Source organism: Mustelus asterias, chromosome 4, assembly GCF_964213995.1.
Source record: "Mustelus asterias chromosome 4, sMusAst1.hap1.1, whole genome shotgun sequence".
Taxonomy (NCBI): domain Eukaryota; kingdom Metazoa; phylum Chordata; class Chondrichthyes; order Carcharhiniformes; family Triakidae; genus Mustelus; species Mustelus asterias.
In genome coordinates, this window is record NC_135804.1 from 26094196 (window position 1) to 26106212 (window position 12017).

At 43.7% G+C, this 12017-nt stretch overlaps 1 protein-coding gene across 4 annotated transcripts in view; it reads left to right on the forward strand.

Annotated features, from left to right (window-relative positions):
* The window catches only part of piezo1 (piezo type mechanosensitive ion channel component 1 (Er blood group)), a 347945-nt gene that overhangs the window by 114155 nt on the left and 221773 nt on the right, over positions 1-12017 (forward strand). For all 4 annotated transcript variants that reach the window (XM_078210703.1, XM_078210705.1, XM_078210706.1 and 1 more), the window contains exon 3: positions 7971-8090. In XM_078210703.1, the coding sequence (XP_078066829.1) occupies positions 7971-8090 (120 nt within the window). The remainder of the gene's footprint in view (positions 1-7970; positions 8091-12017) is intronic.

A 12017-nucleotide genomic window follows, 5' to 3' on the forward strand; every position in this document is an offset into this window, starting at 1 on the left:
TAGCTGATGGGCATTAACTTAGCTGAAAATTCAGTGCAGTACTGAGGGAGTGCGGTACTGTTGAAGGTGATATTATGGGTGTGAAACAAGATTTCACCTGGTGGTTCTAAAAGGGCACAACGCACTACCTGACAAATGAAGTTCTCAAATGGTCTGGCCAATGTCTATCCCTCAATCAATCTCGTTGTATTTGGGACTGCTCCTGATGTTTACACCACTCAATATGTTTGGAGATGGATTTGCAAACTCGGTTTTTCAAGTGTTTGTGAATTAAGCGAGCTGGAAATGAGATGATTGTAGTGACAAGGCATGGCAAGTCAACAGCTTTATTCTGGGTTGTGGCCAGCTGCATGGTTCTGTTCAATGGCACGGACATCTTCCAAAGCTGTTATAAAATTAGCCTCAGTTGTGTAAATGCTGCGAGCTGGCTGCTCTCCTGGAACACAAATTAAAACAAGGTGTGAAAGCAGCTCTGTTTTACATTTAATTGTGCCTTTAATAATGTGAAAATATCAATGCTGACACATGCGTGCATGTCGTAAAAAGCATTGCACCCAAAATTAATCCCCTGTAAATAACCCTTGCAGTGAACAGAGGAGAATCTTATCTCATTAGTGTGGGTCGAGTTGAAACGTCAGTCCCAGAAGTGATAACCAATGTCTAATCTATTATGTCACAAGTGCTGCTGTCATTCAAGTAGGCGGCCTGTCAGCACACTTGTGAGGCATCCGGGCATAATCAATAAATGTGGCCTTGCCAGCATTGCCCATATCCCAGGATTTAAAATAAAAAGCCCCTTATCAACAGCTTAAAGAGCATAATCATAGAATCATAGATGAGGATCGTTACTTATCTGATGTAATATTCAGCAATAAACACTCAGCTTGTTTTCTGAATTTAGCATAACACGTAGGATCCTGGCGGAGAGTTCCTGGAAATGCATTTTGTAAGGTACTTTCTTATGGAAAATTACAGAAATGAAATAAATTAGCTGCTGCTTTTGTTCCTTTAGTTGTATCCGTTTTCAGATAAGTGCTTCCAGGTTTTGAAGGCAATGAGATTTTGAGCTGTTTACAATATTTGAGGGTATTTTGCTCAAATGTTTGAGTTATTTTTATGGATATGTAAACCATCACAAGAGGTTTTGTTCTCAGTTTAGGTTTTCACCTTTGCCTGAGTTAGTGCTGGGAATCTGGAAATGCATTTTTAAAAATTTACAGTTTCTTTTTTTTTGATCTCTAGTTTTCTGCACAAGCTACATTTCCTAAAACAGAAATCAGTTTTACTCTTTTAAAAGCTACTGATGGTTGTTATGTTAGATTCACAGTTTGGTGTGAATTTTGACTATGCAAAGTTAGCAAATGACTGACCCTTGGGAATATAGAGCTTGAGTATTGCTGAAAAGGGTAATGTTGCCAAAGTTTATCGTATTGCACTCATCAGGACAAAGCGAAAATTCCAAATTTCAAATTATCGCAATTCTACAGGAGAAATGGGTGCTGATTGGATGGCAAATTGACACTGATTGGCCTAAGCCTTGCCATGGCGAATGCAATGAGAAATGATAGGTTCCCCAGGCTCTTGCGTAACTTAAACAAAGTGAAACTCTTGAAGATGGTCCTTTTGTTTGCAATGAATATGTCCTTGTATATGAATATATTACATTTCTATCAAGCAAAGATATTTTTTAAAATGTGTTTCTGGGATATGGGTATTGTTGGCAAGGCAAGTCTTTATTGCCCATCACCAATTGCCTTTGAGAAGGTGGTGGTGAGCTGCTGCAGCCCATGTGATGTAGATGCACCCACAGTTCTATTAGGGAGGGAGTTCCAGGGTTTTGACCCAGTGACAGTGAAGAAACAGTGATATATTTCCAAGTCAGAATGGTGAGTGACTTGGAGGGGAACTTCCAGGTGATGGCGTTCCGATGTTTCTGCTCCCCTTGTCCTTCTAGGTGGCAATGGTCATTGGTTTAGAAGATGCTGCCTAAGGAGACTTGGTGAGTTCCTGTAGTGCATCTTATAGATAGTATACACTGCTGCTACTGTTCATCGGTGATGAACATTCCATTTGCCTTCCTGTTCATTGCAATCGAGAATGCACCAGGGAACAATTAACTTCCAAGCTTTTGTTCAAATTCAAATGAGGCAAGTTGACTCTGATTGATCAAGGCATCGCCATGGGGAATGAAGGGAAAGGTTTTTTTTAGTTGAAAGAGGCACAATGTGTGGACATGCTCTTTCTGTTTGCAAAAGACAGAGCCCTGTGTGTGGTTGTATGTAGAAGCTACATATAATTACTACACATAATAACATATGTAGCTTCTACATATAACCACACACGGCTTCTAGCATGTGAAAGTGAGCCACACTGCAAGCCTGACAATTTTGAGCAGGTTGCCAGTATAATTCTCAGCACAATCAGGATTGTTTAGCAAGTATTGTGCAATCGCAGAATCATATCTAATGTTGGACATTATGTTTTGAGTTTTGCAAGCACAAGCTGGTGGGTATGGTCAGGAGCTTCCTGTTGTGACCAGCTGAAGGGACGTATTCTTTGATACGATCCACCAGTCGTTCGAGCATATGGTCTACATATCTGGCATCACTCTGGAACTGAAATTTATATCCTACTTTCTTCATTTATGTGATAGGCAGAATGTCATTTTGGCTTGACAGCAGCATCCTGTTAGTGATGAATACCACTCGTGTTGCTGCTGCATAGCAACAGGGTCTTAAAAGAAGATGCTGCTGAGATAATAGACGCTTTGGTTTTAATTTTCCACTTGCGTTGCTACTGCATAGTAACCGTGTGGGACAGCTGGCTTCACCTTTGAATTTCTGAAACAGGGGAATCTGAGGTAGACTGGGTACTTTTCAAGACTGAAAGTGTTGGCCTTAGGCCTATTCACCAGTTTGCATGATGTACAGCGAGCAATGATCTGATCAGGGTAGCCATTATCCTGCTGGATGGCTTTGATGTGCCCGATTTCGGTATTAAGCTTTCATGGTGAGCAAATGGCTTGGTCCTGATTTACCGGGACTGTATTTTGTGGGACTGTAGGAATCTTTACACATACATAGACCGGTGAAAGTGGGCTTGTAGTAGACCATGTTGGAGAACCCATTGGCAGATCTCTCAACCAGTACGTCAAGGAAAGGAGCTCATTTGACTGCTCCATTTTACAGGTGAATTTGAGCGCAGGATGGAGCCCATTAAGGTGTGTAAGGAAATTCTTACATACAGCTGCAGATTTAAATTCAGCAAACGTATCATCTACACATTGGAAATATGCGAGGGGTAGGAGGTTAGGTATCATTCCATAGAAGATGCGTTTCTTGTGGAAACTGACAAAGATGATAGTGGGAGCTGGACCTATAGGAGATCCCATGGTAACACCATCTATATGAGCAGATATGGTGTCATTAAAATTGAACTCAATTGCGTGAGTTACTGAGTTCCTAAGTTCAATGGATTCAGATTCAGACCCCATGGTGGTAGCTCTAGATCCCCATGATATAGTGACACAGTGAAATGTCTATGACTTTCTTGACTGGTAAATTAGTGAGGAGGGTAGCAATGTCGAATGAGCACATGGACGTGACATTGCTATCCAAATGCAAGTCCTGTATGGTCTTTGCAGAGCTGATGGAATCCTTCACCAAGCATCTGGAAAACTTGCTCAGAACTGGTTGTGGCAACTTACACAACCAATTGACCAATTCATATTGTGCAGAACCGGTCAAATAAGAAAGGGGACATTAACTTTGTGTCTTGGCCTGTCTGTGCATACACGGATAGAGTGAGCCGAGAGGATGAATTCTATCATATCTCCCCCTCCTGAAAGAAGTTCACCAAGCGTTTTTGTAACTTGTTTTGGATGAGGACTGTCTGGTCATGCTTAGCATGACCAGAATAGCCATTGTTAAGGATGGTTATTCCAGTCCCTTTGTTGGGTTATCAGACATGTATGTTTGGGGTGGGTCTTGAGGCCTCACATTGGAGGTGAATTTTGTGATACGTGAGCAACATGTAAAGCCAGCCCTTTCACACTGTTACTGTGCAGTAGCAACGTAAGTATTTTCCACTAACAGGATGCTGCCATCAAGCCAAAAGGATGTTCTGCCATTCACACAAATGAATTTATAATCGATTTATTAGTGTCACAAGTAGACTTACATTAACACTGCAATGAAGTTACTGTGAAAATCCCCTAGTGGCCACACTCCGGCACCTGTTCAGGTGCCCTGGGGGAGAATTTAGCATGGCCAATCCACCTAACCAGCATGGACTATGGGAGGAAACCGGAGCATCTGGAGGAAACCCACGTAGACATGGGGAGAACGTGCAAACTCCGCACAGTCACCCAAGCCGGGAATCGAACTCGGTCCCTGGCACTGTGAGGCAGCAGTGTTAACCACTAAGTCACCATGCCACTCCTAATGTGGTATGTGGATTTTAGTGCTGGTGTGATTCTAGATACATAGGCTGCACGTCGCAATGACTACAGATCATATCAAACATTGCCTCCCTTTGGCTGTTTGCAACAGGCAAAGTATAGGCTATACCCAACCAACCTGCGCTTGAAAAAGGCAAAGCATAGGTCCAACATTAGATGTGACTCCACAATTGGACAGAACTTGCTAAACAATCCTGATTGTGCTAAGAATGACACTGACAGCAAGTTTAAGATGATCAGCCGGGCTCGCAGTGTGGCTCACTTACGTGTGCTAGAGGCTACAGCTATTCACACATAAGGCCCTGTCCTTTGCAGACAGAAAGAGCATGGCCACACATTGTGCCTTTATCAGTTAAACAAAAGTCTGGGAGACAGTCATTCTCTGGTTCATTTCCCATGGCAATGGCTTGACCAGTCAGAGTCGATCTGACTCATTTGAATTTGAACAAAAGCTTGGCAGTTAATCAGCCCTGGTGCATCCTCATTAACAACACCTCTACCAATCAGAGTGCCAACCAATCAGCACTCTCTTCTAAAGTTAAAGTTTATTTATTAGTCACAAGTAAGGCTGACATTAACACTGCAATGAAATTACTGTGAAATTCTCCTAGTCGCCACACTCCGGCACCTGTTCAGGTCAATGTATCTAACCTAACTCTTCTCATGCAGTATCAGTTGTTGTTCTCTTTACTATTGGTATTCTTGTGAACTATCCTGATGAGTGCAAGTTAAAAAGCTTCGACAGCATGCCTCTTTCTTCAAATTTACTCCGGTTCTGTGCCACCAAATGACTATCTCTCAATTTAATTATGCTTTTCCTTTTGAAATACATGTAGAAACTCTTATTATCTGTTTTTCTATATCTGGCTAACTTCCTCTCATACTCTAATTTTTCCCTCCTTATTAATCTTTTTGTCATGTGGGCCAGTAAGGGAAGTTGGGAGGTCAGGAGTTGAGGGGCAAAGAGATGGATTTTATGGATGAGATCAGCTTGGAGACAGTGGGCGGGATTTTCAGACTTGCCCGCTACTGGGATTTTCCAGACTTGCCCGCCAATGGGATCTTTCGGCTGGTCTGCGGCAGGTCCCGTCATGACAGGATCGGAAAATCTCAACCAATAAGGGGGGGGTTGGGGGAAATAACCTAGAGAAAGATGTGGATATGGAGTGAGGGAAAGGGGAAGTCAGCAGTGGGATAGGGCACAGAGAAGCTTTTGATTTCGGTGAAGTGAAGAGAGGAAACAAGAGAACCAGCGGATATTTTCCTTGTCTTAGTAATGAAGAAATCCATGAACTACTCATAGTTGTTCACTGTGGAGGTGAAGTGATCAGGGAATGGAAGTTTAAGGAGGTGGTAATCGAGAAAAGAAGCCGAATACTATTCTCCTCTCCAAGATGAACCTCGAGTAGAGGATGCTTTGGAAAGAGGAAACTGGAGGCCAGTAGAGCCTGATGTGGTGAAACAGAAAACTAAGCCATCTATGTTCCATATATATTTGTGTTTGCACCCTTTGAAATTGAGGGAGCCAAGATGGGAGCTATAGCAAGGGGAGTGGCTAGGATCAGAGACATTTAAGATAGTTGTCAGTTCAAAGGTTCACAGCTGCTGAGGTATCAGTGTGAATTGAAGGCCAGAAACTTAGGGAGCTTTGGAGTTTGAAAGTGGAATTATAAGTAACCTGGAGGAGGGTTTATCTCGGGGGCAGACGCTGAAAGAAGTTGGCGTTCGATGGGGGAAGCGGGATATGGGTGGTGAAAATTTCAAGCACATGATTGGAGATGTCGTTGCTTGCTCGTGATTGGGACTACAGACACCATGCTGAGGTAAAGCAGGTGGCAGTGAATATGGATAGCAGAATTTATATAGAGAGGAACAGTTCGGCGAGAATAGGAGAGTGCAGACTGGGATGGAGAATCTAATTACCTGGGATGAGCTGCTGATACTTGGGCTGAGGGAAGACCAAAGATGAGATCATTCAGCAGTGCAAGAGTAGATCAGAGCTCATCCAGTGTGGTCCCAGCAGAGGAATAGAAAGCTAATCCACAGAAGTAGGCCAGATAATGCAATTGAGACAATCCAAGAGATGGTACAGGCTCAGTTAAAAGTTGAGTACACAGCAAGGCCTAGAAAAAGGCTGATTTTCTGTCAGGGTCGAGCATGAGCAAAAGCTGAGATGACAGGACATGTACTGTTTTACATTTTGAATCTCCCTGCCTTCACTATTCACTCATTTATACTTTGAAATTGCAGCTGTACTGTTACCTATGGTCACAGCGCTATGCGAATGTATCGTGTGACTAGTTTATTGGTGACAGAGCAGAGATAGGTTGCATCCTCCAGACAACAAAGAGTTAACTGACATAAGCACGGGGCTACAGACCTTAGGAAGTGGGATGTCTGAGAGGCCTATATGGGCTTTGTGTATAAAAGCTCGTAAGTAAGCAGTTGTTTTTAATGTCAGTCTAGTTGCTATAGAAACAACACCACAGTATAAATGTTGAGGTTGATTTTAATCTTACTCATCTGGTAGGTAGGTAGAAACAAGATATCTGCTCAAACCACGACCATTTTGGATTGTCGTATGTTAAACCTGCAATCTTTCAGGCTAAAAGCAGGTCCAAGCCTCATACATTCTTGTGACATGGGGATCTAGTATATCAATAAGGCCGCAATTTTAATCAGGGCCGCGTGAAGAAGCTGCTGTGTCTTTCCTGCTGCACATCGGCAGCTGGTCTGAAGACGGAAAGGACACTTAAGGGGCCTGGAGTGCGCCTCCTGTGGGCCCCACCATGAGAGTTAGGGATTTCCTGCCCCCTATTCCCTCCAGCAAGACTCTGCCCAAAACCCGCTCCCGACCACTTGCCCAGTACTTTCCACCTGGAATCCATTGTGCGCCCTCCAGGCCAGGAGGGACCGAGGGACCGCCCCCAGTTATAAATTTCCATCTGCTGCCTCTCCTGGATAGAAAACCAACTCGACAAAGCAAGTTCCCGTTGGAAAGATAACATTTCGCTCCCATTATGGTGTGTTTTCCAACACTCAGAGCTGCAGCTGGTAATGTACTCCAGAAAGTGATTCTGCATTAGCCCCCAAGAACATAGATTCCTCTGGTGGCTCAGTGTGGTTTTCCAGTCAGTGGGCGCATCATAGGCACTGGACTAACCCAAGCTTCCAACAGGAAATTGGATATGGCACTTGGAACCTTAAAGAGGATGCAGCAATACAAAGGAATGGGGGAAATATTCATTCAAGATGTGAAGTTGCTAAATCAGATTTAGTGATTGAGAGTATGATCTAAAACATCTGCCGCTTTTTTAGAGATTGCTTCAAGCCATCACCTAACTGTGTTGATTATTGAGGGGGATTAGCAGGGTAAATGTTTGGGGTTATGGGGATAGGGCCTGGGTGGGATTGTGGTCGGTGCAGGCTCGATGGGCCGAACGGCCTCCTTCTGCACTGCAGTGTTTCTAGGATTCTATGATTCTATTATAATTACGTTTTCTTCCATCAGGCCACACGGGTCGTTTAATCAAAGCGCTGCTGGGAACCAGTATTCTCTTTCTCTGCGCACATGGAGGCTTTCAGATTGCTCTATATGTTTTGGCAGATGAAGATTTATTGGGCAATAACTGTAAGTACAAATGAATATTCATTTTCTTTCACCCATCAGTAATGGTGTGTACTTTAGGTACTGACAGACTGATGCTTTCGTGTGACTCTTTTTAAAAAAGAATTCTTGTTGTGGAGAGCCGGGCGTATTTTTTAAAAATGTTCGGAGAATTTCCAGCTCTCCTTTTCTCCTGGTGATTTTCTAAAATGAAAAAGCAGCGGCCTTTTGGCCCACAATAGGCTTTTAAAACAACTTGATTTGATCCTGACTCTATCTGGAGTAGAGTTTGCTATCCAGTATTGTGTCCAAGTAACTATTCATGATTGGGAGCCAAAACGGCATTGTGGGTAGGCCTTTCACCATGGAGATCTTCACCGCTGAGCCACAGTGACTGGGAAGCGCAAACCCAGGTAATTGCTCCCTCATTTCTCCAGCTAAAGAGCCCTGTCGCCCTGATTAATGTGCAGGCTGAGGATCAGGTAACAATAGGGCGGCACGGTAGCACAGTGGTTAGCACTGCTGCTTCACAGCTCCAGGGACCTTTTTTTTAAACAGGGGGTGAATGTGGTAAACCACTGTTATGTCCTGATAACCACTGTTATGTTCTGATGACTGGACACACCCCTACTGGTGCTGCCTGAGGCTCCTCCCCTGTTCACTGGGGTATAAAGGTGGCTGCTCCTCCCCTTCGCCTCATTCTGGTCCGGTCCCTCGGTTAGAGTTTACTGTAGAGTTAGTTCCCTTTTATAGTTAATAAAAGCCTATTATTCCAGATTCCATCTCTGGGTGTTGATAGTGCATCACTGGGTTCGATTCCCGGCTCGGGTCACTGTCTGTGTGGAGTTTGCACATTCTCCTCGTGTCTGCATGGGTTTCCTCCAGGTGCTCCGGTTTCCTCCCACAGTCCAAAGATGTTGATTGGCCATGCTAAAATTGCCCCTTAGAGTCCTGAGATGCGTAGGTTAGAGGGATTAGTGGGTAAATATGTAGGGATATGGGGGTAGGGCCTGGGTGGGATTGTGGTCGGTGCAGACTCGATGGGTCGAATGGCCTCTTTCTGTGCTGTAGGGTTTCTATGATTCTATAAACAGAGAATCATAGAAACCCTACAGTGCAGAAGGAGGCCATTCGGCCCATCGAGCCTGCTCTGGCAGCAATCCCATACAGGCCCCATCCCTGTAACCCCACGTATTTACCCTTCTAATCCCCCTGACACTAAGGGGCAATTTAGCATGGCCAATCAACCTAACCAGCACATCTTTGGAGTGTGGAAGGAAACTGGAGAACCCGGAGGAAACCCACGCAGACATGGGGAGAATGTGCAAACTCCGCACAGACAGTGAGTGACCCGAGACCGGAATTGAACCCGGGTCCCTGGCACTGAGGCAGCAGTGCTAATCACTGTGCCACCTGGCCGCCCTAACTTCACCCATTCAAATCTGGCATCCTCTCCTCTTGCACTGTAATATGATACCTGGTGGTTTTGATACCTATCAAAAGTATTTTTCTTTAGTTTTATTTACTAGACTTCCCTGTGGCACTTGGTGTTGCCCATTTTAATTAAGTTGACGCACAGACTGAGAATAACGTTGTGAAGTACATACACTTGCTTGTAAACAATAGAAACAGTCTGCCAGAGAAGGTCATGTGCTATTTCTTCCTTCCCACTTCTTGCAGCTGCTGCTGACAATTTGCTATTAATAAATTGGGATTATTTTGAAATAATGAATTATGGAAATAATGTGGCCAATTGTTGGCTAAAGTTCCTTTTGGACTAAGTTTTGCAATGAAATTAGGGACGCCCGCTAATTAAATTAAATCTTGCGAATTAATTTGCAAATCTTTGCAGCGGTTAGTTTAATGCATGTTGACTGTGGAAGCCATGGAGAAAAGAGGAAGAAAGGCATGGGAAGGAATGGGGATGTGTGAGGCCAAGTCTGAGAGAGGAGGCAGCAGGAGGAGGGAGAAAATGGGAAAGCTTGGACCATTTTGAAGCAGATTTCGGGGTCAAACGGGACACCTTCCATTCAATTACATCCACAGGAGCTCATTCCCTTTCCCAAGGGAATACCTGGGAATGATTTGAATATTACATTTATTTTTTCTTTAATTTCCAGGTAAGATTTTGTTCAGACATTTGAGTGCCTCTTGACTGTCTCGGTATAATGCTGTTTATTCTAACACTGTACAACCACCAGTGCTCCTCAATGCATCCATTTTATGAGTAACTATTTTCCTTGTGACTATCAATGCTTAGCAATGCTGGCAGCAACGCGGTTCAAATTAACCGTGCAATTAAAACCAAGAATTAACTCAAATTCCTTTTCAACCCAGAGATTAATCATGATTAATTATTATAACACAAAACTTTTAAATTTGTCAAACTTGTATTGCGTTATAATAAAAGTTTCAGTAAGTTTATCCAGTGATTAGGTTGAACCATTTGCTCCCGGAGGCTTGTCTCTAAAATTCTGGTCTTTACTGAGACAGTGAGTGGTGGGGGTGGGAATGATATTCTGACTGGGCGAGGGAGAGGAAAAAAAGTCTTGATCGCTGTTGGTGACTCCTACTGCTTACAAAGCTGTAGATAGATGGCAGTGGCTTCTGTGGTTAAATATCTTGCTGAAATCGTAGAATCCTACAGTGCAGAAGGAGGCCATCTGGCCCATCGAGTCTGCATCGACCATGATCCCACCCAGGTCCTCTCCCCATTACCCCATGCATTTACCCTTGCTAGTCCCCCTGGTACTAAGGGGCAATTTAGCATGGCCAATTCACCTAACCTGCACATCTTTGGACTGTGGGAGGAAACCAGAGCACCCGGAGGAAACTCACGCAGACATGGGGAGAATGTGCAACCACCACACAGACAGTGACCCAAGCCGGGAATCGAACCCAGGTGTTGTGAGGCAGCAGTGCTAACCACCGTGCTGCCCTGTGCTATTATCCTTCAGACGTGAAAAACAAACTGGAGTTGCCTGTCACCCAGGAATGCTTTCCAACAATAATTTAATGCCCTCGGAATGGGAGAAATTAAAAGCTAACAAATGAATCCTATCTAATCATAAATCATACGTAACTACTTTGGTAAAGACCTTCATGGAAATTATGATCTGCAAAAGACACTTCTTGTTTTTCCTCTGCATCTGGCATATTCACGTGCTGTCCCACATAATAAGCCTATTTACACAAGAACGTTGTATAGCAATAAACTATGCTGACTTGGTCAATAATTCCTTTCTAACATTATGCTTCAGTTACATCATTTGAATTCTGTAATGTTGAAACAACCTTATTTATCCTGAGCAATAGATTCACTGTGCAGTAGATTCACTGTGCAGTAGATTCACTGTGCAGTAGATTCACTGTGCAGTAGATTCACTGTGCAGTAGATTCACTGTGCGCACATTTGGACAACTGTACATTTAGCATGATTTGTGCATGCGGAGATGCTCTGCCATCAATTAAGAATCTGTACATCAGCGTGACTCAGTGGCAGCTCTCTTTCCTCTGAATCAACTGATCGTGAGATCATGCCACCCCATTCTACAGACTTGGGCACACAATTTAGGCTGACAGTGCAATGCTTATTGAAAGAGTGTGACATTGCCTGAGATGCTGTCTTTCAGATGAGACATGCATGATCTGCTCTCGCTAGGGGGTGTAAAAGTTTCGATGGCAGTTTTGTAAAAAAGCGTTGGCTTTTTATTTTCTGTACATTTTCCCCTATTGTCCACATAGTGATGCCCCCCCCCCCCAGATAACAAGTTGGGTTGCTTGGAGAGTTCTTTTTTTGGACACACAAAATCTCCATTAATAATGCTGAAAGGTCATAAATCTGGTGCTTTGTGTGCACTTCCTGTAAGTGCCATAAATATTTCCTTTAACACTTTCCTGTCCATACTTTTCTGATTCGCCAGGAGTGAACCCAGGGGAGATCACTGTGAG